Source organism: Pantherophis guttatus, chromosome 4 (assembly GCF_059756535.1).
Source record: "Pantherophis guttatus breed Tessera chromosome 4, ASM5975653v1, whole genome shotgun sequence".
NCBI classification, from domain to species: domain Eukaryota; kingdom Metazoa; phylum Chordata; class Lepidosauria; order Squamata; family Colubridae; genus Pantherophis; species Pantherophis guttatus.
The window spans coordinates 58,489,128-58,516,768 of NC_142066.1; the positions used below are offsets into that span (position 1 = coordinate 58,489,128).

General features: G+C 40.9%; 1 protein-coding gene and 1 long non-coding RNA gene across 2 annotated transcripts; both read right to left on the bottom strand.

Moving 5' to 3' along the window:
* Positions 1-434: 434 nt before the first annotated feature.
* On the bottom strand, positions 435-11,797 carry FOXI3 (forkhead box I3). The gene is made up of 2 exons (XM_087892252.1): positions 9,358-11,797; positions 435-2,293 (listed from the first exon to the last, which is right to left on the bottom strand). The coding sequence occupies exons 1-2, from the start codon at positions 10,034-10,036 to the stop codon at positions 1,734-1,736; spliced, it is 1,239 nt and encodes a 412-aa protein (XP_087748378.1). The 5' UTR covers positions 10,037-11,797; the 3' UTR covers positions 435-1,733.
* A 10,330-nt stretch (positions 11,798-22,127) lies between these two features.
* LOC148114119 (uncharacterized) lies at positions 22,128-23,498 on the bottom strand. The gene is made up of 4 exons (XR_015733863.1): positions 23,024-23,498; positions 22,794-22,924; positions 22,445-22,618; positions 22,128-22,316 (listed from the first exon to the last, which is right to left on the bottom strand). It is a non-coding gene; the product is annotated as an uncharacterized LOC148114119 (long non-coding RNA).
* Positions 23,499-27,641: the final 4,143 nt, after the last annotated feature.

Here is a 27,641-nt window from a genome sequence, read left to right on the forward strand (position 1 = left end):
ATTCCAATTGATACTAATTTAGATAAATGCAAACTACTTTTGATATGATGCAGAGATTGGAGACATCAGATTTTTTATCAATTCAATAAGAAGAAGAAATCATACATACAAACTGTCCAATCAGAATGAAAAAGTCTGACAGTGCTATTTTGAGACTTATTTCTATGGTAAATCACTAAAATGCATTGGTTGATTAAAAAATGGGAGCACTGCAATTGTGGTTTCATTTCAATCATTTCAAGTCCATAACAAAGAATCTGTATTCTAAATCTATTTATTTATTTATTCTATCCATCTATCTATCATCTATCTATCTATCCATCCATCCATCCATCCATCCATCCATCCATCCACCCACCCACCCACCTGCCCATCGAGTTTTTTCCAAATCCTATTTAGAAATAGAAAAACACACAATGGAAAAGTTGAAGAAATGTGTAAAAATGTAACAACTTGAAAAATTTATTAATAAACTATCAAAGAAAAATACAAACTTTCCAAAAACATTTTAAATAAGTATTATTTCATAATGTACAAAAAAAGACATGTAAGCATACATAGTGTAGCCTATTACAAAGTAGCATGTATTTAAAATAATATTCAAGATGTTTGTTCTGCTGAAAATGGAAGGTTAAAAGTGTATGTCTTTGGCAGAAAGCCCTATCAAACTCATGTTTTCACAAAAATTAGTTCTTAATCCTAGCAACTAGGCAATCACGTGTAGTATGGAAAGGAAGGCTCCCAGGAAGATATTCCATACTTATATAATTGCTGTTATATAATCGACCAGTTCAGAATGTGGTATTTTTCAGAAGCCATACGTTGTGCCCTTCACACAGGAAAAAAATCATCCCAACACAAAAGATTTATTGGGACAAAGAAGTTTTCTCTTTGCTGGAAGTTTCTGATATGGCAGAGGATCAAATATTTGATTTCCCTCATCCACATCTGAAATAATATAATCCCAAACCAACTGAACTGAATGACTTTACATCTGTCCTGGGTGCACCAATTTTCATGGAATTTGTTTCCATGAAAATATATGTAGTAGTAATAACTTCACCGTAAAAGAAGTGATTCACACTGATCTCTTGTATAAAAGTGCGTAGTAATTTTGTCATTAATTACTAAACTATGTCAGTATTACAGTTTTTAATCTAAGACCTGTGATTTACCAGACTGAATTTAAACAATGTTTATAAGCAACTGGGATTCAATAAATTTCATCATTTAAATTTGATGGCTGGCTGAAGACTGGTGAACCGGACTTTAGTAGATTGTCAAACAACTGGCAATACAGTATACTGTAGCATTTACTACAAGCTTCATATCAGTTATCATTGTCAAAAACATTCAGGTTGTTTTTTTTTTACACTGATAAAGGGACTTCATAAAATCACCTTTTCTGTTTCTTTTACACCATAGTGCCATAAACAATGGCTCAAAAACTAAAGAAATGTGACCAGCAAGTAATGTACTATTTTAATATATTTAGTTTCAATCCCTGAAATTTTTCTAACTCACTCCTTCCAGAGAGCCTCAATAATCAAAATTATGTTGCATCCTTACAATAGGCAGAAACAGCAGAAAACTGTACAATGTTTTTCAAACAGCAGGTTTCCAAAACCTTTTCTGCTTCTGGGGCTTCCAGACGTTTGATGCAAACTTTTGTTTTAAAATTAGAAAAATGAAGAAGCTCTCTGGTCTGTCTTGCTAGGTCAGGGCAATCAGCCTCATACTTCAGTGCCTTCCCGGGCATAAATGAGGCTGTTTACTGTGAAGTTGTATAAATGATTGTACTGTCCTGACTGGCCTCCACTGCTAGGATGGAAATGGCTATAGTAGGTGCCAGCCGGACCCGAGACTCGTTGCAGCTGCTCTGTCGAAGGAGGATCCTGGTTGAAACTGCTGCCCCTAATTGGGCCGGCAGGGTGGCTTCGATGCTGCAGTTCAGGAAGACGAGGCCCACTGCTGAGGGAGTTCATGCCACTAAAAAAGGTGCTGAGGCAGCTTGGGGTTGGTGGAGCAACCACAGGTGGAGAGCTGCTCTTTGTGGTGTCCCTCAGAGAAGCTGTTGGCTCCAGAACTGAGGACTGAGGGCTGTCACTGCAGGGCTTTGCAGGGTCTAAAGCGATGGGGATCCCTTCCTGAGTCTTCAGGGTCCCCAAGGTCGAAACACTAGGTGCCACTCCAGAGGCACTGGGATCAGAACGTCTCTTGCGCTTGCGGCGGAAATTCCCATTGTCAAACATTTTCTCACAGTTTGGGTCTAAGGTCCAGTAATTTCCCTTTCCTGAAGAATAAGAGAAAAAGTTTGAAAAGAAGAATCCATTCCCAACCCAAGCACAATCCCATACTCCCCAGCTTTAAACATCAATGCTCCTTTTGTATGGCTGGATCAAAATACTGTACCCAAAAGGAGAGAAACCATAAAAAAGGAAAGAAATCCCAAATTCTAGAAAAAGAGGAGACCAATGAAGAGTAGGGCTTCTTCATTCAGTCTATGTACTAAGCAGAATCTCTAAAATATATTAAATCTTAAAAACAGATTCTTTGCGTAACAAAGGGAAAGTGGGGAAAATATAGAAAACGATAATTACAACTCAAACCATATTACATTGGCTGCAATTTTTAAAAGTGAAAAAGTAAATATATATCTTTTACAATTGGTTCCAAACTGTATACCTACAATGCACAAAGCTACAGTCTCCCCTATGTGAACCATCGGTTAAAACCAGAAGGAATAATTTTTTAAACAAATTTCCATTGTGGCTACTCTAAAGATTGACAAAGGATAGCGGGTGCTTTCTTTAATGAACAATAGCTGGCTCATTTGCTGCTCTGCATACTGGTTCCCAAGAAATTAAAGACTATAGAAATCATTACACAGCCTGTATGGCCACACCCTGAATGATTTGATTATGTTACCTCCAGATATGGATTTGTGACCTCTTTATATGGGAAGATTCATGAGTTGGTGGCAATGAATAATTGCCAACTGTGCATTGCAAATTTCAGAGTTGTGGATATTCTTGGTGAATGCCAGGGAGTTCAACCTAGAACATTGGTGAAGCTCCCAAGGCATGCACACAGCCATGCAGGAGTGGATCAGATAACTGTGGAAAAGTTTAGGGTGGGAAGTGCAGCTGGCTGGTGTATTAGGATTTGTAGCCCAGCACAGGTGGAACATTACCACACTAAGGAAAGAAGTATATTGTATGTGTTGAAAAACATGAATTGTGAAGAATAGGTTGCTAAAGTTTTGCAAGAGAAAAGTGTCATATAACTTTGCATGTGAAATAATCCTTTGGAAATTTCCATGTATAATCAAACTGTACAATTATTATCATTACTTACATGTACTAACTTAATCCATAGATTTATTGCGGGTTACACTCCTTGTTGATTGTCTCTGAGTTTCAAATGCTAAACTTGGGATAAACAGGGATATAGGTCTGACCAGGAAATAGTATGGAATGGAGGCTGATGTGAAGATATCTCTCTCTGTGTGTGTTTTATTTCCTATATTATACATTCTAGATCTAGTTACAAAAGAGAGTTTCAGGAAGAACAGATGACAGGGAGGCTAGCATTTAATTTCAGGACATAATGTTACTGAGGATATCTGAAATCCTGTCAGTTAGGGCACACCATTTATTGAAAGTGATCTGAATATTTTCTCCCTTCACCATCAAATGTATATTTCTCCTAAAATCATATCCAATTCAATAAGAACTTTGTTTATATTAAATAAGATCAAAATGTTACCATATAACAAATACTATGATGTGAATCACAGCAGTTGTTTTCTTAATGCTATATTCAATTTTAGAGGAAAAAGCTAAATAATTTTATGCTTATAATACTAATCAATTATAATTACCTTCCTTCTGTTTTCAATACTATGGGCTATAAATAATAAAATGCCAATCTTTAGTTATATTATATAAACATCCCTTTATTGAAATAATACAATTATTAACTTTTATAATAATACAATAAAAAGGATGGAATGGGGAGAAAATGCTTCATAATCTAGGCCTGTGATGGCGAACCTATGGCACGGGTGCCACAGGTGGCACGCGGAGCCATATCTGAGGCACACGAGCATTACCCTAGCGCAGCTTCAGTACACATGTGCCCGCTGGCCAGCTGATTTTCGGGCCTTCCAGGCGCACCGGAAGTCGGGAAATGGGCTGTTTCCGGCCTCCAGAGGGCCTCCAGGGTGGTTGAGGAAGGCCGTTTTTGCCCTCCTCAGGCTCCTAGAAAGCCTCTGGAGCCTGGGGAGAGTGAAAAACAGGCCCACTGTGTCATCATGTGCCAAAAGCGGGGGGGAAGCGGGGGGAGCATGCACACGTGCATGGGAGGGCGGGGCACGGGTGGCCATTGAATTATGGGTGTGGGCACGCACATGCACGATCCCCCCACTTTCCCCCCGCTTTTGGCACACAACAGCAAAAAGGTTAGCCATCACTGATCTAGGCACACCTCAACATTTAGCTATAAATTAATCCAAGTTATAGCCAGAATAATTCATCGCATCTGTATTCATATTATTCAAAAACCCTTCGTATGAATATGCATGTACACACCCACATATCCTCATGCTAATTTTTAATTGCCATTTTAACACCATGAATGCAACACTAGTTTTCAGAATGTTTTCAGAAGTGTTTTCTTTTTCCTGGCCAAAATTTTGCTCCATATGCACAACTTAAGTAGAAACCAAATTAAGTAGTGCATTTGCCTTGGAATTCTGGAATTCATGTATTGCAGCATATAATTTCTGAACTCAAATGCTGCCCCTGAAGTTGCACAAGATCAAGAACAAGCAAAGCTACAGATGACACCAGTCTTGTTGCTTTCAAATATCCATGGGTTCATACCACAGGTCAGTGTTTCTGGTTTCAAAAAAACCTTACATGACTTGCCCACTGCTACTAATGCCCATAAAAACTGGGGGCGGGGAGACAACATTAAAAAAAATTCTGCTGTGATGTGATTACATCTTCCTCTCACCCTCCAATCCATCTAAAATAAGAGGGAGAAGTATAGTCCCTGGCTATTAAAAAATCTGCCTGCCCCTTGGCAACAGCAACTTTGCCCTCAATATGCGAAGTGTTGAAGAAGTAGTAATCAATTGCTTAACTCTTTCCTCGTTTCCCACTTTTTTTCTGGTTAAACCTGAGGTAATTCCTGTGGGGAATTATTTAGAGAAGACAAAAATTCAATGCCACCATTAAACAACAGCATCTTTAACATTCTCACATGTGGAAGTTTATATGTTTTTTGTTTTCATTAGTTTGTGGCCTGGCAGGAAAAACTACATTGCAGAACTCCTTTGCATTACAAATGCTTCTGCTCAGCTTTCTCTCCTGTTTTAACAATGGCTTGACATTTACAGAAGGATCCAAGTAATCTGAGCCTGACATATAAAAGGTTTCATTTTCTCTACCAGTAACCACTGGATTTTGTTGAACCGATTGTTTGTTAATTATGAGTTATTCATCTTTATGTGTGGCATTTTATGAGAAGATTAAACAGCATCATTAATGTGTTTCTGACTCCTTTCTTTTCTTGCAGATACAAAATTCAAAAAGCAAAAAAGAAGAGTCATATCACTTACAACAGACAACACCCCTAAACATCTATATACTAAATGAAGCTGGGAGCAAGATGCTTTAATTTTGAAAACAAACCCCAATGATAAATTCAGTATTAATTCAGATGATAGCTTTGATTATGCAAGAATTCAAATATCCCCATAATTCAGTGTAATGCTGTGGAATTAGCAAATTTTCCTTTGTTTGTAACTACTCTTTCTAATAATCACCTAATCAAAAGATCCACTTTGGGGCTGGAAACTAAATTCATAAGTAAATTTCAAAGCATCTGCTACTTAGGGAGAGAAACATAACTTTCAACATACTTTATCCCTCAAAGAAACATATGGTAAATATGCTTTGTTTTTCAAAAATAAATGAAATATTTTAACAATTACTGCAGCCCTCTGGGAATGCAAGTCTATTTTCCCACAAAACTGCCTCATTCACACACACACACACACACACACACACACACACACACACACACACCAGAAAGAAAGGGTTATAGAATTTCTTTGTATAATATTTCAATGTATAATGCTTGTTAAGCTATCTGGATGAGTTGTAACAAACACATACTTTGTTTCAGAAACAGGGAGAAAGCTTTTTTTTAATCATAGAAGACAATATTAAAATTGGGATTCAAGTCCTAGGTTTTGGAGATGTCACCTATGGATGGTACAGGGTCTTTCAGTTCTTTGGCTTTCCTCTTCTTATGAGCTATGGGATGTGTAGAGGTTGAATTTTGACTTAGTATATGGCAGGAATCTTTCCCCATTGTAATAGCCATATCTATTCCAAATACTCTTTTGAATTCTGTCAATCTGTGCTGCCTCTATTTTACACCCCTTTACCAAATGGGATACAGGAACTTTAATGATCTAACAATTTCTGAAAGAAGCTTCCAGTTTTACTGCAGACAAATGTGAACATAATTTCAAGCAAAATAACGGGATTAGTTTTCAAATTAGTTTTATGTAAGACATATAGGCAGAAGTCATAATTTTTCCTTTCCATCATTCAGATCAGTTCTCGGCTGAATATGCCAGAGTCACATCTTTCAGCACAAGTCCCCACATATTATAGGTTCTTAAAAGTTTTATAGGCATATATGTCCTTGCTTTATAGGCATTTGATTCTTTTTGCTCTGTCAGCAGCACTAGATGAATTGTAGAATATAGGTTTCTATCCCGACTTCATGGCCAGAAACCCCTGAAAAATATATGCTGGTGTTTTCTGCCTAGGATCCAAAATTCACACCTAGTGTACCAGACTGATCTGTTAGGCCTCAATATAACTCAAGATTATGATGGTTTATTATTTTACTATTAACAAAATAATTAAAAGAATATAACAGAGGGTCAAACCTAAGCACAGAGGAGAAGCTAACTATCTTTCTGATCCATAACAAAAAGAATATTTCTGTTTTATTTTTGATGAAAAGGAGCACATAGATAACTCTCTCCCCCATTTTCTAAGGTTCCAATTATCTGTCAGCCTGGTACATTTCTCCTAGTTTTGTTCCAACAAACACACACAGAGATAATTTCTGTACTTGATGCAGAAAACACTCAGAAGTGCAGTTGTTCTGATTACATATACCGGTAATTTGGCTGTGAGACTATGAAGTGGAATGGACATAGCAACTCTTTCCACTTTACTTTATTTTACTTTATAGCTCTTTCCAGACATGTATCACAAGGGAATATTGGTCATGGAAAGCAACATCTTCCAAAGAAACTTACATACCACTGCTGAATTTCTGAAGAAGCTCCAATAAGCTTCTGGAGATCCTCAGAAAAATCCAAGGATTCAGGGCTAAATAAGAAAGCAATTGCACAGGTATCTTTTGTAAATAAGAATAGTGGAATGTATGGACAAGAGCAAAAGATGAAAACATTCTCCCTACTCTCTACCGTTTGTAATTGACTCTACAAACCCATCTAAATGCAAGAATAGTGTCATATCTAATTTGGTTCAAACTGATTCTCACTAATAATTTAGAAGCAACAGGTTAATGTGTAGAAACCTGGGGTTGAGGAAATGCAATGAGAGAGTGACTGTACAACATAAAATAGCTGTACATACAGCTTACAGCTGTAATAGAACAAAGTGGCTCTTTGAGACTCATCTTCTGTGGATGTAGCCTCAGTGAAGGAAACTGAATAACAACTTTTCAGAGTCAACAGGCAAAAGTAGGCACCTGCATATCAGAACTAAAGAAGCTTCTTGGATGAGAAGAAAAACATTTTCAAACAAAAACATTTTCAGACAAAAACATTTTCAAAGAAAAAAAAAACCAAGAAAGTCCAGTTGTCTTTTGGAAAAGCACCTTTGGGACAACCTGTGGGGTTTTTTTTAGGGGACATCGATGGAAAAACCTGGGGGAGGAATCCACTTTTATGCTTTTGCATAAATGGTTGGGAGTGTTAAGAAGGTTCCTAATTTATATCTAATTGCAAGCTTCTTATTTTATAGTAAAAGAACAATCAGAGAATGAATGATTATCTAGGACACAATCTTTATCCCAGTATCTTCCCTAGAAGCTTGTGACATGGGTACAGTAAAACTCATGTTTTTTTAATCAATGCCAATTAACAATTAATTCCTGCATGTCCATGTGCCAATTATATTTTAAAATAGGCATTTTCTTCTGCTGTGAATCTAAAAATTTAAAACTGAAAACAGGCAAAAAGTATAAATAGCCTCTTACATTCCCATAGGGCTCGAGATGCAAAGATAGTTCATAGCAGACATTTCAGTACTTAGAAAGAAAATGTTCAAGTTTGCATTTGATTCTACATTCTTATATCTGAGTCTACATATCTAGTGTTATTTTGCAAAGATTGCACATACACCTGCACTGGATCCAAATACATCCAGTGCAGGTGTATGTGAATGGCAGAAATAATTCATGTTTTTCAGTAACATGCAGAAGAATGAGAGTGATTTTAACAACAACGATTTATTATTACAGTCTTAGACCAGAGTGATGTTAAATATCTGGAACCAGTTCATTTGAACTGAAAAAAAGTCCCTTCCAAGACTGAAGTGACCTCAATTTCAGTAAATTAGAACTAGCTCTAAGACATGTACAGTGGGAGTGCTGAATACATACCACACACAAATCTTGATTTCCTATGTTTTTAATTAATCCAAAATAATGATGGATCACTGCAACAGGTTGGAAGTCTTACTAAACGGCTCTATATTTCAATTTGGCAATCTCATACAAAGTATGCTAGGGCAATTAGGAATGTTTTAAAGGTGGTGATGCTGGCACTATTTAGCATGGATCATCTGAGAAAAAAATCCAAGTAGCTCAGTCCTAGGCACATCTATTCAGAAACGATGGCCGCTGAGTTCAATTGATTTTATAGCAGAACTTACCTCCGAAGAAAAGTGATTTGATGATCGTGAGCTAATTTAATTGGGAGAAACACCTGCTTGATCTAAGGGGGCTGGACTGGTAAAAAAACAGATAGCAGCGTAGCCTGAGCTGGAAGCTGATAAGCTTGAACGATATTTAATTATCGCTACCTGCATCCAAGTTCATCTGTCTAGCATTGGGAGCGGCTGCAACGGGTCAGATACTGCTGGGGAGTGTGGAGGACCAGCCCAGATGGCATCGCGGCGGCTAAAAAGAAAGCGGAATAATTCCGCATCCCCTCTGGGGGATCAGGAATCTGCTTTACGCCCGCCGTCTGCACGCACACATACTACCCCGGCCCAAGAGAGAGGAGACACGCACCGGGATCGTCCTCGTCTCGCGGCACTTTGCGGAAGCAGTCGTTGAGGCTGAGATTGTGGCGGATGGAGTTCTGCCAGCCGGCCTTGCTGCGCTTGTAGAAGGGGAAGTTCTCGGCCACGTACTGGTAGATGTGGCTGAGCGTCAGTTTGCGCTCCGGAGCGCTCTGGATGGCCATGGCGATGAGTGCCGAGTAAGAGTACGGCGGTCGCACCAGGCGTAGCAGTTCCTCTTGGCTAGCCAGGCTAAGCCAGCCCAGCTCGGTTGTTGAGCCTGAGCCAGACGCAGACCCTGGCGAAGCCAAGATCTGCGGCCCCCCGACGGCCCTCGGAGGGCAGCCGTAGGGCAAAAAGGACGCGCCCGAGCTCCCGCTACTGCCGCCGCCGCCGCCGGTACTTTGCACGTACGGCCCAGCGCTACTCACGCCCCATAGGTACCCTGCTGCTCCCGGCGGTGCCCCATAGTCGCCAAGCGCATAGGTCGCGGCGGAAGGCCTCTGCCCCGAGGGGCCCGCAGTGGCGGTGGCTGTCTGCGGGTAGACGCTAAAGGCTTCGCTGCAGTAGACGGCCATTGCAGGCTCCTCGCGGCCGCTGCGAGACCACGGAGCCAAAGGGCTACCGGCAGCCGTCTGGGACGAACGGGAAACTGACTGCGCTGGTGGCGGAGAATCGCTGGCGCTCATCGCCCAGTCGACGAGGAATCTGAGGAATAGAAAGGTGCGCTCAGGTGTCCAATCCCCGCCCAGAATTTTGCTTTCCCGGGGAGCCCCTCTCCCGCCCTCTTCCCCCTTCTTGCGCCGAGTAGCACTGCCCGGCTTCCCTGCCTTGGCTCTCGGCTGGCTCAACCTAGAAGGGGGAAGAGGAGTGGCTCTTCAAATAGCCGATCGGGGGTCGACCGCAAGGTTTGGCAACGTCCGACCGAAGTAACCCCCCCCCCCCGCCCACCACCCGAAGAGCCGTCGTCCGCCCCTCCTTTTTGTCTCATTGCCTGGAAGTTGAGGGGACCAAGTCCAAAAAAGCGCACGCAAGATACAACCCCGCCCTTTCTTTCTGTGAGTTTACCTTCTGAAGTGGGGATTGGGAGAATCCCATCTCAGGGACACCTTTGAAATGTTAGGCTGTGCTTTTCATCGAGAATGAGTCTTGACTGATTTAAAGAGGACTTCCAAGAAACACCCAGGATTACACCTATAGTTTAGGCATCTGCTGATAAATTGCAAAACTTCTGGAGGAGGAGAAAAAAAATTACTCTTTATTTATTTTTATTTATTTAGGAGAAAAAATCCTGGTCTCTCTTGCTTAAATCAACAAAAGAGTGAATAAAGGGGCACTGGTGAGCCATTCAGTTTGGTCAACATTGTTTATGGAATGTATATATTCAGTCTTGTGATGAAAGACTGTAGTGATTGAAAACTGTATATTTTAGAAGAACAGGCTCAGAATATAATGTGAAATGAGAATTATTTTGGCAAAAGATAAAGCAAACTCATCTTTCCCTCCCTCTGTTATTCTTCATCTTATTTCAAAAGAGCATTCCTATTTCCCCCTTTTAAAAAAATGAGAAAGTTCAAAATCAACTACAAGTTTTTGAGAGGGATTTTACAGTTTGAAGTTCATACTGTGATTGAAAACAATTCCTTTAACAAGCAGAACTGCTACTATTATGTCACTGTACTTATTTGTTGCCCTTGATTGCCAGGATTCACCCTCCAGTAATGAACTTCCTTCAAGGTCCTGCCGTTAACATATGAAATAAATTACATATAATGGTGATATCTAGACAAATATATACAAAAGGAAACAACTCTACTGACTGCAGTAACATTTCTTCTAAAGTAATAAAATATTTCACTTTTCACTAAGTAGAAAATTATACAATGAAATCTTATAATGGATCAAACACAAAAAATACTTTTATATCATAATAATATTCCCTTGGCTGAATCATGAGGATACACATATGCATCTATATTCAATTAGTTCTCCTTATTTTCAGTTATTCTGGGTGATAGATTGTAGTCAAAAGATGTGCTGAAAATAAAAAAAACCTATTGATTGTATTGTGCTGAATCAATAAACAAAAATGCTTAGATTAATTTAGAATATAGGCAATCAGTTTAGTGTTCCTTACTTGCTAAATGTTTAAGGAACATTAAGGACATAGTTCATTCTGGAATTTCTGCTAAAGTATTTACTGAATAAAAATATCTTAGTTTCAGCATTTCAATATCATTTTGTTATTTTTGCTGTACAGATTAGCATTGCTACTGGGCATTATTAGAAGCCTTTTCATACCTCATTACTTGTCAATAAATTATAGCGGAACTTATTTGCAAGAAATGATAATGACCAGTTTATGCATTGATTTGGAAACACATTTTATGGCTAGAGTGAAATTTCTACTTCTATCATTTTTGGCATTGATATAAACATATAATCCAGACAAAAATTATACCATTATATTGGTTAAAAATGGAAAGTCTTGAAAGTCTTTCAAATAAAGAAATTTTAGCTATGCCACTGTTTCCCCTGAGGGTTGAAGAACCAGTCACTTTGGGGGAAAGTTAGATTGTCAAATGGCTTTTCTTTCAGATCCACCCTCTATTTCTGTGAGAATGTTCCAGTGCTGAAATGTTAAAAAAATTGACAGAATACTTTTTTTTCCCCAAAGCCACCTGAAAATTTTTAAGAATATCTAATTGAAAGGTATTTCTTTACAGATCCGAAAAGAGAGAGACCATATCTTAAGGGAACAGTATGCATACTTCATTGCGGTATTAGGAAACATATAATATTGCTCCGACCTAAAATTACCTTCCTTTGAACAGCTGACTTTAAAGTCTACAATCTAGTTCTGTGAACAATGTCTTTACTGTATAAATATGGATAGCTACAAGAAAAAATAATTTCTATTTAAACAATCGACTGATTTCCAGTTAAAGACGGGAAATCTGTGCGTGTTAAAAATGATAAATGGAATTGTGAATATTTCCCGAGCAGAAGGAAAGCGCGGACGCGGGCCAGGATAAACACAACACGTGCGGGAGGGATCCACGTGCCGTACTCCCTCGCCGCTTTTATTGACAAGGTTTACAACTTCCAAATCGCCACTATCCTTGTTTGAATATTTTCCTTTGATCTCCTCTTTGGGTCGGTAAATTAAAAAAAAAATTGTCACATATACAAAATACCTGCCCTGAAAAGGATAGGACGGGGGATCCGAAGTAAACAAAGGACGTTTTAGAGCGCTGCTCTAAAGTAAGGAGCCGCTTTCTCTGCAGTGGCAGCCTCCGAGAACGTCGCTGGCGGGCATTGCCCGAGGCCGCCGGTGCTCTGATACAGGACTTTTGCTAGGTGAGCAAAACGGGGACAGAAAGCCCCTGGCCGCGCTCATTTCCGTCGCTCTGTTCCGGCAAACGGGCTCAGCGCCGGTTCCCGTTTCGTCATTCACCCTGAGCCGCCTGGAGGTATTTTTCGGGCGTTGCAAGAAGGGCAAGGAGGAGACTGGAGTAGAAATTAGCGGCGCCTTTCAAAGTTCGAAATCAGAGCATCTGCAGAGTAAACGAGGATATTATATGTGGTGTGTTAAACCATAGTCTGCTCACATATGACATACTTGCCACCCAAAACTGCTCAGGGAATAATAGCTTCCAGGTGCACTCTAGCCTTATGCTGCCTTCTATAAATCTATCTGATCGCTCAACCTTGAATTTATTGGTCGTGATGGACTTCTAATGGCCTATTCCTAAACATTTTCAGTAACAAAATTGGATAAGAACTGGAATGTTCTTATTCCTGGAATAAATAGGAATAAATAGACTCTTATTGATATTGATAACATTTGTAAATCCAAGTTTTCCTTGCAGTGGTTTATGTTTTATACTTAGTATATTTTAAAAACATCTTAATTGTATGTATTATAAAATAAAACAGATGTTTATCCTACACAACATATGTGCAGGCTGATCCAAATTTATTGAAATTGGTTGCTTTTGTTTATTGATAAGAACTACTAAGGACTAGACAGACAATTTTATTTCTAACTTAATTTTAATCCAGTATTGTTAATATCAGTTTAATAATAGATATCAAATGAGTTAAATATATACAATCTTCACATTATAGTGGAGTCAACTGGATTCTCCTTACTATATTTGCCAATCCCTTGGCAATAACAATATAAGTGATACATAAGTTTCAGTTTTTAAAAAAAAGTTAAGGGTCCAACATTGACAATTGTAATATTTACTATTTATATAGTATATTGTTTAATAAATGGTCACAATTGTATTATCTTAGTAATTTTAGAGTACCTGATCAATCTCATTCACATTTGAATGGAGTGGCCATAGTTTCCAAGAAACCATGTTCCTAAGTGGCCATGGCTTCAAGAAATCTTGTTCCTATCTGGCCATAGTTTCCAACAAGCCTCTAGTCACTAATGGAGATAACACAGAGCAGAGGAGTTATATTTCAAATGCTAAAGGTTGGAAGTGATTCTTTTAATATTGAAGGCTGAAAGCAAATGAAAAGTCTCATTGATGGTTGAAAAAAGAACATGAGATAAAACAATATATTTAAAAACACCCTCCATATGAATTTCCCAGAAGTGAAATCCTTGTTAAGAATTTTTTGGGGGGGAAGGTTCAATACTATCTCTTTCTCTCTGTGTATATATGCACACACATACATAGTCCTCAACTTATAATCATTCATTTAGCAGCAGTTACAACTTAACAATGATACTGAAAAAATTGACTCACAACCAGGCCTTTCAATTGTCCCAACATCCCCTTGGTCACATGACCCAAATTCATGTACTTGGCAACCATCGTGTATTTATGATGATTGCAGTATCTTGGAGTCATGAGACCCCGATTTGCAACCTTCCCATTTGGCTACTGATAAGCAAAGTCAACGGGAGAAGCCAGATTCGTTTAATGCCTGCACAATTTACTTAACAACTGCAGTGATTAGTTTTAACAACCATAGCAAAAATATTGTTAAATCAGGTGCTACTCCCTTATAAACCACTTATCTTAGCCATGGAAATTATGTTCCTTGTAAGATGTTATTTGATGGCTGTGAGGGTTATTCATAAAAAGGCACCCACAGATCCTTATCTTTCTGCTATCATTTCAACCATATCAATCTGTCAGCCAGTGTGTCCAGTTCTTCTCCTAAATGTTTCAGCAACTGTCCCACCAAAACTAAAGAAACCAATGAGATTAGGTTTCCTTTTTTACCTAAACCTTTCAGCTGTAATAACTTTGTATCTATTACCTGATGCATAACTCCATATTTGGCCTGTTCTTTTCCTCACCTGTTGACAGTTTTTTTGGGGTTTTTTTTTTTTTGCAAGTTACCTTTGATTTAGCTGTAACAACATCGCAGTACTTAGAAAGGTTCTTGACTTATAATCCTTTCAGAAACCCGTATCACTGTGTAGGGTAACTAGAGAAGGGTTTCTTACTTCCCCCATGATATCTTTTCTTGCTCACACAACAAATAAAACTCAGCAATCACAACATTTCTCTCTGAAAACATGATAATTTCTTTGAACATTTTTTTTGCAAGAATAGCACAGCATACCACTTCTTTATCTGACCTTATTTGAAAAGGTGATGCAAAATTTGCTATTCTGAAATTAATTTATAGTTGCTTTACACACTATTAACTAGTTTAAAAAGTGACAGATTTCTAGAAATTAAACTCTAAAATTGACATAATGTAAGAAATGCCAGCACTTGAAATGCCATTTGTGTAAGAAATCCTAGCAAATTTGTTCAAACATTTGAAGCTAACTTGTGTTGTTTTTACCTTAATATCAAGGCTACTAGTCTTGCCACTCAATCAATTTAATCAAAAGACCTTCTGGTCTTATTTGAGAAGATGAAGCTCATTTACTGAAGTCCAAAGAATCAAAGAATATTGCAAAGTTGATCACATGACTCCTGGACAGTGCAACTGTCATAAATATGAGTCAGTTGCCAAATGTCTGAATTTTGATCACATGACTACGGAGTGTTAAAAATGGTCATAAGTCATTTTTCTCAGTGCCATTGTAGCTTCAAATGGTCACTAAATGAACATTTGTAGGTCAAGGACTATCTGTATTTTTGTGTCTAATGTACCATATGTGATGACAACATGGGAGGGAAAAATGATATAGATCACTTGGAGCTGTTAAAGAAAACATAGGATATAAATGAAATAAATAAAATTGGCCTTGGTTCAGAAAGACAACTCTGTGATTTGGTGCTTTTGATGCTATCTGGAAACTGGCATTGAAGGAGTTCTGTTTAAGAGCTGTCATTTATGCTACAGTATATACAGTGCATTCAGAAAATATTCAGAGCTCCTTCACTTTTGACAATTTTGTTATGCTGCAGCTTGATTCTATAGTTGTTGAAATTAATGACGAAGTAAAAACAGAATTTTAGGAATGTCTTTAAATTTATTAAAAAGAAAAAACAGAAATATCACATTGGCATAAATATTCAGACCTTTTGCAACAACACTTGAAATTTAGCTCATTTGCCTACCAGTTCTCTTGATCATTGCTGACATGTTTTTACACCTTGATTAGAAGCTGTGGTAAATTAAATTGATTGGACAAAATTTGGAAAGGATTTGGATATCTCTCTATAGAAGGCCTCACAGCTGACCATGCATACTGTAGTAGAGCAAAAGCAGTGAGGTCAGAGGAACTGCCTGCAGAGCTCAGAGACAGGATTATTGCAAGGCACAGATCTGGGGAAGGTTACAATAACATTTCTGCTGCACTGAAGATTCCTAAAAGCACAGTGGCCTCCATAATTATCTAATTAATTAATTAATTAATTAATTAATTAATTTGTTCGATTTATATGCCGCCCTTCTCCGGAGACTCACTGCCTGCAGAGCTCAGAGACAGGATTATTGCAAGGCACAGATCTGGGGAAGGTTACAATAACATTTCTGCTGCACTGAAGATTCCTAAAAGCACAGTGGCCTCCATAATTATCTAATTAATTAATTAATTAATTTGTTCGATTTATATGCCGCCCTTCTCCGGAGACTCAGGGCGGTTTACAATGCGTTAAGCAATAGCCTTCATACTTTGTATATACCTGCTTAGTAGGGCTTTCGGCCCCCCCTAACCAGTGTTCTTTTTTATACAAAATCAGCTTATTGCCCCCACAATCTGGGTCCTCATTTTACCTACTTCGAAAGGATGGAAGGCTGAGTCAACCTTGAGCCTGGTGAGATTTGAACTTGCTGTAATTGCAGGCAGCTGGTGCTACTTAAACAGCACTTTAGTCTGCTGCACCACCAAGGCTCTTAGTGGCATAACCAGGATTCTTCCAAGAACTGGTCACCTGGTCAAACTGAGCAATTGGAAGAAAGGCCTTACTAAGAGAGGTAATCAAAACTCTAATTGAGCTCCAGAGATCCTGTATGCAGGTGGGACAGAGTTCCAGAAGGACAACCATCACTGCAGCCCTCCACCAGTCTGAACTTTATGGCAGAGTGGCTAGATGGAAAACTCTCCTTACTGCAAAACACATGAAAACCCGCTTGGAGTATGCAAAAAAAAACCTGATGGACTCTCAGATTCCACCTAACTTATGTGGCAGTATCGGAAAGTAGAGACCCCTTGGTAGGTACACTTTAACTTTAGCAAATCCAAAGTACTGTTTTATATCCCCAAAGTTTTGGTATATTATTTCCGGATGTCCTTGTTCTTGTTCACAAAGGGAACAAAAAAATAGCTTGTAAAATCATAATATAAAATTTGTTTCCCCTGCTTTGGTTTATAGTACAGACATGTAGCATTTGTTCGACCCCCCAAAAATGCATCTCTGGAACTCAAAGGGATTGGAAGATTACTATCTGCTAGAAAATGTTTCAAACCATCATTGTTATTCAACATATCATTCCACTCATGTTCCCAGATGAAGCATACTACATACCCTACACTCTTCAGGTATTTTCTTGTCCTAGTGCATGAGTACAACAGGCCATAGATTGAATCAAGCAGACTGTTGAAGTCTTGGGCCTTGTGGCATATAGGGCATCCATGAAAAAATCAACCATAAAATTCAAAAGTGGTGGGGACACTGTTTATGATAGCAAACCCATCCAAAAAGTAAGTACCTACTTGCTTTTCACCGCCTTGCAGAGCATGTTGGATGTTGATCTTCTCAGTATGTGCTATATACAGCATTGTACAGAGCAAGCAGAATAGCTCCCTAAATCTATTACAGGCCTCCCTCAGTACCTTGCAGTAGCAAGCAAGGTCCTTTTTGAGGTTAAATGCTGTACCTTCATTAGCAGCATGCCATTTCTCAAATTCCTCTCTCTCACCGGGCATCATGGTTTCAGGACTATAATACTTGGCATCCGGCAACGGGCCCACATAATCTTGATACTCTGCAGTATTGAACAAATGTGGAAAATACCCCTTGCATCCTTGAAAGCCCATCTCTTTAGGCATTTTACTCAGTTTCCTGGGTAAAAAAGAAAGTCTGTCAATTAAACGTATATGAAAGATTGGTAGGGTTATGCATAACAGTTTACCCCCCTGAGTTAACAATTCCACCTTCACCTTTTGATGAATCAGCTGCTTGAGGATTAGGTATCCATCATAACTCTTGGAGTTGTGACCGATGAATGTAGATCCTTTAAACTTAGGCTGTTCAAACGTTTTCACAAATTCCTCCAGACACTTATCACCATACCATTCCCATTTCCTAACATCGTCATCATCCAACATGCCCGGGGCAGTTGGCTATTATTAAAGAAGATCTAGGTCCGAGGGAGACCACTGTGCCACAGATTGCCGGGTGTGAGTCTCTCTTTGTGAGATGGGGTCATGGGGTTCAGATGGGCTTGTTGCTAGCGTACCTGGCTCCCTGCCGCATGGCAATGGCCCTGCCTGAGCTACTCGATGTGATAGCCACGGTGGCAGTTGATACACCCAGGCTTATGGTCATGGGTGATTTCAACTTGCCGTCCATTGGTGAAACGTCGGAGGTGGCTCGGGAGTTCATGGCTTCCATGACGGCCATGGACCTGACCCAGTTAGTTCATGGCCCCACTCATAGAGGGGGGACACACACTGGACTTGATTTTTGTCTCTGGCCAGTGGTTGAGTGGTCTTGTTATAGGGGATATAGACATGAAACCCTTGTCATGGTCAGATCACTCACTCCTTCATCTGGACCTTCGAACCGCGACACCCCGCCGCAGGGAGGCGGAGCCAATTAGGTGGGTCTGCCCCAGGCGCCTGATGGATTCTGATAGGTTCCAGATGGAGCTTGGGCCATTTCCTGAGGATCTAGCACTTGACTCGGCCGAGGACCTGGTAGCCGCCTGGGATCAGGCGGCTAGTGGGGTCTTGGACCGAGTCGTGCCTTTGCAGCCTCTGACCCGGTGCCAATCCCGGGTGGCTTCTTGGTTTACTGAGGAGCTGAGGGAAATGAAGCGCCGGAAAAGACGCCTGGAGAGCGGTTGGAGGGCCAGTCTCGCTGAATCTGATCGAACACTGGTAAGGTCGCATATTAAGGCCTACCTAGTGGCGATAAAGACGGCAAAGTTTAATTACTTTTCTGCCTCTATTGCATCATCAGAGAATCGTCCGGCCGCCCTGTTTAGGGTGACCTGCTCCCTGCTCCATCCGGGAGTGCGGGAGGATCCCTTGGAAGGCAGGGCGGAGGATTTCGGACAATACCTGTATGACAAAATTGCTCAGATCCGGGGGGATTTGGACTCTGACTGGGTAGATCAGGGCAGGGTGACGAGGAATAGTCTTGAGAATGTCACCTGGGAGGAGTTTGATGCTGTGACTCCCGATGATGTGGACAGGATTTTGGAGAGACTTAGTGCGGCCACATGTTTACTGGACCCGTGTCCCTCCTGGTTGGTACTGGCTTCCTGGGAGGTTACACGAGACTGCTCCAGGGTGTTATCAACGCTTCGTTGAGTGAGGGTCACTTCCCCGCTGCCTTGAAAGAGGCGGTGGTGAGGCCTCTCCTCAAGAAACCGTCCCTGGATCCGGCAATATTGGCCAACTACCGTCCTGTCTCCAACCTTCACTTCATGGTGAAGGTTGTTGAGAGTGTGGTCGTGCGACAGTTTCCACAATTCCTGGAGGAAACATCTTATCTAGATCCGTTCCAGTCGGGTTTCAAGTCTGGGCACAGCACGGAAACGGCATTGGTCGCATTGGTTGATGATCTCTGGAGGGCTCGGGACAGGGGTTGTTCCTCTGTTCTGGTCCTGTTAGATCTCTCAGCAGCTTTTGATACCATTGACCATGGTATCATGCTGCACCGGCTGGAAGAGTTGGGGGTGGGAGGCACCGTGTTGCGGTGGTTCTCCTCCTTTCTCTCCGACCGGTCGCAGTTTGTGTTGGCAGGGGGGCAGAGGTCGACCTCGAGGCCTCTCATCTGTGGAGTGCCACAGGGATCGGTCCTCTCGCCCCTTCTGTTCAACATTTATGTGAAGCCGCTGGGCGAGATCATACGTGGCTTCGGGGTGAGATACCATCAGTACGCTGATGACACCCAGCTGTACATCTCCACCCCAGGCCACCCCAACGATGCCCTTGAAGTGACGTCCCAGTGCCTGGAGGCTGTGCGGATCTGGATGGGGAGGAACAGGCTCAAGCTCAACCCTTCCAAGACTGAGTGACTGTGGCTCCCGGCATCCCGATATAGTCAGTTGACTCCATCATTGACTATTGGGGGCGAGTCTTTGGCCCCCACAGAAAGGGCTCGCAATCTGGGAGTCCTCCTGGATATGCAGCTGTCCTTGGAGGAACATCTGACGGCTGTAACCAGGGGGACCTTTTGTCAGGTTCGCCTGATTCGCCAGTTGCGGCCCTTTCTTGATTGGGATTCCCTGTGCACAGTCACTCATGCCCTCGTCACCTCTCGCCTTGACTACTGCAACGCTCTCTACATGGGGCTCCCCTTGAAGAGCACCCGGAGGCTCCAACTGGTCCAGAACGCAGCAGCGCGGGTAGTGAGGGGAGCAGCATGGTGCTTCCATGTAATACCACTCCTGTGCGAGCTGCACTGGCTCCCGGTGGTCTTCCGGGTGCGCTTCAAGGTGTTGGTTATCACCTTTAAAGCGCTCCATGGCATAGGGCCTAGCTATCTTCGAGACCGCCTGCTGCTACCGACGACCTCCCATCGACCCGTGCGCTCCCACAGAGAGGGCCTCCTCAGGGTGCCATCAGCCAAACAATGTAGGCTGGTGACCCCCAGGGGGAGGGCCTTCTCTGTGGGGGCACCTACCCTCTGGAATCAGTTGCCTCCAGAGATAAGGAGAATCCAAGGCCTCAGTGCCTTCCGCCGTGCCCTTAAAACCCACTTTTTCCAGCAAGCCGGGCTGGCTTAAGAAGAAATTTTTAAATGTTTTAATTGGTTTGTGATTTTTAATTTTTGGGCCAAATTTATATATATTTTAACTGTTTTTTAAATATTTGTATTTCATGTTCTTAATTCTGGCTGTACACTGCCCTGAGTCCTCAGGGAGAAGGGCGGTATATAAATTGGAAATAAAATAAAATAAATAAAAATAAATGTGTGTCCCTGTTTCTTGACAGCATTCAAAATCATACACAATGTACCGGTAGCTGACATTTGGCTTAAAAATCTTTTTCAGAAAATATAAATGGCCTGTCAGGCTATCTACTTTGGTATCACACTGTCCACACGTTGGCTTCTTACATTCAACATGTGGTGCAGATACATCGATACCACACCTGGAACAAAATACATAATTTTTCCTTCTGCTGCCAACCGTTCATGTCTTTCAAGACAAGCCTTAGAGCGACAAAACAACTAGCACTTAGGGCATCTTATCCTCCCCCCAATGTTCTGCCCCAGCTACAGACCCCAAAGAACGCAGCACACAGAAAGCCTGTACAAACCTTAGTTTGTACAGTTTTTTTTTTTTCAAACAAAGGCTGTTAATTAATTAATCCCAAGAGTGTTATGGAGGTTTGTGGTTCTGGTAATAATTTCTTGTTCAGTAGACAAGCCGTTATTTAACGACGACAGCAGGCTGCATGCAAAACACAGAAATAGGGCCTCCACATTGAAATCAACCAGGTGTTGCCTTTTCTTCTCCAAAATCTTACTGAATAGAACTGTTCCTAACTTCCTAAGGCCTCCCCGCTCCTGGATTTTAACAATAGTGACTGTTAATTCCAAAGAGTTCCTCCATAAGATTTCTGCCTTGCTTTGTAATTAACTCTCTACATAACTATGGTACTCATTATCATCTAACTACTCGAGTGGCCTTCTAATACTAAAGAGTGGCCTCCCTAATTCCTCAGCATCCAGCCGCAATTGTACAAAGTCGTTCGGCCGTATATCCCTGGAAATATAGTTCAAAAGATTCTATATCTCATTATAAATAACATCTATAGCCTGCGTGAATGATCAAACATGTTCCATATTTACAAATCTATAGTGTTCATAGTACTCTATTGCTCTGTAATGCTGCAGGGCCCCTGCCATACTTGAACTTTCTCCAGGTACACAGCCAGTGCTCCTGGTGTATTTAGTGAGTCGGAATCTTCCAAGGGATCCCATTCCTCTGCTGATTGTGTTTCTGACATATCACACTCTTCACTGGTGCTGTCACTGTACGTGGGTGTAGGATGCTGTTCCTCAGCCCCCCTTTTTAACTTTTTACAAGCAAGTTCTAAATAAATAAAAATAAAAATAAAAAACATATCTAAGAGCTGCCACTGTTTAATGAATACAAACAATCATATTTAGAAATTATTGTACATTTTAATTAACCTTGTATGTCATGGGATGTGGACAGCTGGTTGCACGACTTCCTGTCCTTGTATATCCCATGCACGGCATGATGGGATCTGCTGCGATTCAATACTCATCCGAACGCTTTGTGATCCAGTAGGACTTGGTACTTCTGCAGCCCCCTGTTCGCTGCTTCTATCTGTAGGCACACGAATAATTAGCGATTAGTATTCTTACTTATTATAGTACAAATAACATATTGACCGCCGCCTGGAAATTCATACTAACCCGGTTTTCTAAAAACTTGTATGTAATATCAGTTCATACCTTGCATTTCCATTTCTTCAGATCCATGAGTTATGGCTATCTGCTGCTCCGTTTCTGACATCTGTTCCTCCACAGGCGCATGTGATGTGCTTGCTTGTGGGTTCCCCCCACCTTGAACAACTTGTGAAGCATTGTTCCTTGGGAATTTGTCATGCATCTGTCCATTCTACCATTCTGAAAGGCATGTACTGCTATGAGACACAGGGGTTCTCAGGTTTATTACAATAACTACTACTGTCTATAATATGAAATGGAGGGCCTCCTTACAAATTGTTTGGTGATGACACTTCATTACAGACCCTAACCCCTTGCATCTTTTATACAATAGATATGTCTGCAAAATAAATACCACGCCTTTTAATTCGCTTTCTTGTGTCTCTCGTACTGTGGCATCCCCATGACTTCTGTTATATGCGGCCCATTAAGAGTCCGTGGGCATTGTACATGCAGCAAACATTTCATCATCATCATCATCCCCATCTGAAAGAAACACCAAATCACATAGGTATCCTTCTTGCTACAGAAAAGATAGAGAATCCCTTAACATACTAAATACCTATAGTTTGAATCCTGACATACCTTCTAAAATCCTAGAACAAATACAGGATGTTGCTCAAACTCCTTGCATTGCAAAAGGGCCCTGGCTCAGGAATTGAGCCATAGCATCCTTACATTTACATTGATAAATCCTTTCCACCATGCTGTGTGTGTAAACAGGCTTTTTAAATTAATTTTTTGGACCGCCTGTTGTTCAAACTGGCAGCCATCCTGATCAGAAAAGCCTCTATTTGTTTAGTATTATGCCTCCACATGCTCTAAATGGACTTTTTGGTTCGACCAATGGGAAGTCCTTCTGAGGCAAAACTGCAACGTCATAGGCAGTTGCAACCAATCGCTGCCTCTATAAACAAGGGCCAATGAGAAAACTCTCTGTCGAATAATTACTACAGTACAGTAGGTGCTAGAATCACTACTCCGTGTAAAAGGGACTGAGGGTTTATGATATCACAGTCCTCTGAGGGAGTGATGGGGCCCCCAGAAGTGATGTTGTGCTACTTCCTGTAAAAGGGGTTGAGGGACAGACAGGGGAAGGCGAGGGGTTATGATGTCACAGTCCTTCAAGGGTGAAGGGCCCCAGAAATGATGTCACAAAATGGGGTGGATCTAACTAGTCCTAAAAACAACAGTCCTCTAAAGGGGGGGAAGTAACGTCACAAAAGGGGCGGGGCTACCAGCTCCTCAAAATGGCAGTTCTCCAAGGGAGGGGGGCTGAAGTGATGTCATAAAAGGGTGGGGCAAACCCTCACTAAAAACAGTATGTACTCTTACTACTCCTCTGTTTAATGCAGCCTAGAACTGTGTTGGCTTTTTTGGCAGCTACTACACACTGCTGGCTCATATTTAAATGGTTGTCCACTAGGACTCCAAGATCCCGCTCACAGTTACTACAGTGTACAGGGATATCCTCAATGAAAACCTTTTCCACAATGCTCAGGACCTCAGACTGGGCTGAAGGTTCACCTTCCAATATGACAACGATCCTAAGCACACAGCCAAGACAACACAGCAGTGGCTTAGGGACAACTTTGTAAATGGCCCAGACGGAGTCCTGACTTGAACCCTATCGAACATCTCTGGAGGGGCCTGAAAATAGTTGTCCACCAAAGGTTGCCATCCAACCTGACTGAGCTTGAGAGGATTTGCAAGGAAGAATGGCAGAAAATCCCACAATCCAGGTGTGCAAAGCTTGTCGTGTCATACCCCAAAAGACTTGAGGCTATAATTGCTGCCAAAGGTGCTTCAACAAAGTACTGAGTAAAGGGGCTGAATACTTTTCCCAATGTGATATTTCAGGTTTTTTTCTTTTACATAAATTTAGAGACATTTCTAAAATTCTGTTTTTACTTTATCATTATGAGGTACTGAGTGTAGATTAATGAGGAAAAAAAATGAATTTCACCAACTGCAGGATCAGGCTGCAGCAGAACAAAATTGACAAAAGTGAAGGAGGTCTGAATACTTTCTGAATGCACTATAGTTCCACTATCCCATTGATGTAAATTTTTACATGAACTACTTAGTAAGGTAATCCAGGGGTTTCACATCTGTTTGCATGTTTATAATTTAGAAAGATTCCGAAATTGCTGGCATGGCTGGTTGAGAAATTCTGGGAGCTGAAATCCACACATTTTAAATGTGCCAAGGCTGGGAAACACTGGTCCAGATCAAGCTATCACAGATTATTTTTTCAGTTTCTAGTGGAAGGTTTTTGTTTCTATTCAGTCAAAGCTAGTACAGTCAAACCAGATGAGGGGTGAAGTAGCCACCTTTTGGCTCTCAATGTGGTAATTCTTAAAAAGTATATTACTACTGTATGTCATTCTTACATGGTGCAGAACTGCAGAATTGGGATCTAAGAAACTATTTCTCTTAAGTAAAGTCTTGGCTCTTCAGAATCAAGATCTTGCAGGTATATATCTAGTTCTTGCTTCTCCTCTACTACTTAGATGAAGACCTGTTTAGGGAGCCATGAAACCACTAGACCCTTTACCAAGGCCTTTTAGCCCAGGGGTGAAATGTTCCCAGTTCGGACCGGATCACCTGATCCAGTATCGATGGCGGCAGGTGGTTCGGAGAACTGGTAGCAAAAATCCCTGCACCCCCCCCCATGCCCAGATGAGCCGTGCAATCATCAGAGGCTGTTTTTTTTTAATTTTAAAAGCATTTTTTTTCTACAACCTCTTCTGCCAAAAAAATGCTTTTAAAAGTAAAAAAAAAAAAGCCTCTGATGATCACGCAGCTCAGCTGGCTTTTAAAAGCAGAAGAGGTTGTAGGAAAAAAAATGCCTTTAAAAGCCTCTGATGATCCCAGCTGAATTGCCTGATCATCAGAGGCTTTTAAAAGCATTTTTTTCTGCAACCCCTTTGGCTGAAGAGGTTGTAGAAAAAATGCTTTTAAAAGTAAAAAAAAAAAAAAGTTGGCCACGCCCACCCAGTCACATTACCCCCCCACACACACGAAGCCATGCCCACAGAACCGGTAGTAGCAAATTTTAGATTTCACCCCTATTTTAGCCTAATATTGTGATGTAATATTTTCTAATGCACATAACATTAGCAGATTCCAGAAGTACCATGAAGAATTAATTCAAGGACTCATGTTTGTTAGACTCACTGTTGAATTTATTCTTGAGCGTACGTATACAAATGGGCATGTACAAAATTGTCTTGCGGTTATATTTGATCGCAAATTAATTTTGAGTCATCAGTGTAATATGACTATTAATAGGCAAATGCAATTTTGGGCTGCATCAATACAGCTGCTATATCCAAATCATAGTAAGTCATACTTTGATTTATATTAGTAATATTCTGTACCATACCTTAAGAACGTATTAGAGAAACTGGAATATGATCAGTGAATGGCTATGATAATAAACAATATGCTAGAAATTAGCCTTCTGAGAACAGATTAGAATAAATTCAGTCTTGAAAAACAAAAGATGAACAAAGGGATATTTGATAATGCTCTTTAACTAACTGAAGAGATGTCACACAAAAGAAGATGGTAACTTGTTTTGCTTCATCTCAGAGCACAGGACAGGGAATAATGACCTTCCATTATAGGAAGAGAAGAGTTCAGCTGAGTGTTAGTAAAAAGGTTTCTAAGCACAGTTTCTGAGGAGATTCTGGATTCCTATCCTCATTCATCACTTGTTCATTGATGGTGTACAAGCAGGGGCTGGGAAGCCATCAGTTGGAAATGCTTCACAAGTCTCAAAAATTGGAGTTAGTCAAGTTAGGACATTACTTTTTGAAAACTTGAGCCAATGTCTTTTTCCTGGTCAACTTGGGAAAGCAAAATTATATGGCTAGATTAGCTGAGCAACAGAGGAACAAAACACAGAAACTCAGAGTAATTGATTACAAAAAACTGTATGTGTTTTTTTTCACTTGGAACTGAATTGAGGATATATAAAAGCAGAAAATAGAGAGTCTACCAAAATATGTGGAGAGTTTTAAAATAAAACACGAAGAGTCTCTGCTCCTTCCTTCCTTCCTTCCTTCCTTCCTTCCTTCCTTCCTTCCTTCCTTCCTTCCTTCCTTCCTTCCTTCTTCCTTCCTTCCGTGTATAGCGTATCATACATGGATTAGCAATATATATTAACATTTCAACTAGATTAGCAGAATCCAATAACATATAAATGTTAAAAAGACCTATGTTCAAATACCAATGTCTAGGCCAGTGTTGGTGAACCTTTTCAGCACTGAATGCCAAAACGGGAGTGAACGTGTGTGTGCGGAGGAGCACCACAAACTGGAAGAGCAGCTCCCCGGCGTGCATGCGCGGGAGCACCAGAAACCAGAGGAGCAGCTGAGCTTTCAGTGTGCATGCGTGCAGGTCACCTGGTCTTCTGGTTTCCAGCACTCTGACACGTGTGAAGACCAGCTGGCCAGTGCGCATGTGCACGCCGGAACCTGGAAAAGCAACGGGCGACGCCTGGCATGCCCAGAGAGATGGCTTTGCATGCCACTTCTGGTAAACATGCCATAGGATTGCCATCATGGGTCTAGGCCATCTAACCATTGAAGCGCAGCATCATTTATATTTAAAAAAATCAGATACTGGATTGGTATATGCCCTCAGTTTATAGCTCGTCATGATGTGTTCTACAGTTTGATGTGGGACCCCCACAGACACACTGAAGGAAGGATACTATTCCCCATTTATACAGAGAGTCCTGGCAAATGCTGTGTGACATGTCAATCCTATTCAGGATTGTCCATTGCTGACATGGTCATTCAAAGCCTGGCACCTTTTTTGTGGGATCATTTATATGTCTTCCTATGTCTTGGCGTTCACCAACCCATTTGGCTTTCCATTGGGAATCAATGTTAAAGTTATTGGGCAGATGTTGTCCAAGTGCCAGTGGGGGCTTCCTGGATTTGAGTCTATAAAGTCTCTACTGTCTCATTCTTTTGGTATTTCATTTGAGACGTTGCAAATGCCTCTGTTTTGTTTTCTTTGTACTGGTTGATGAAAGCACTTAAGCCTCCAGCCACATAACACTAACATCCATTTCTCCTCTCCATCTATCCTTTTGGTCCCCCTTTGTGTTTTTTTATATTAAGCTTTTCTAGAAATGACGGCCCAATATACAGGGGATGTTTTTTGCCTTAGAATTTTGGAATTTTCA

Coding starts and splice junctions, on each gene's coding strand:
- FOXI3 (XM_087892252.1), bottom strand. CDS start 10,036: ATGAGCGCCAGCGATTCTCCGCCACCAGCGCAGTCAGTTTCCCGTTCG. Junction 2,294..9,357: donor GCGAGACGAGGACGATCCCG/GTGCGTGTCTCC, acceptor CTTATTCTTCAG/GAAAGGGAAATTACTGGACC.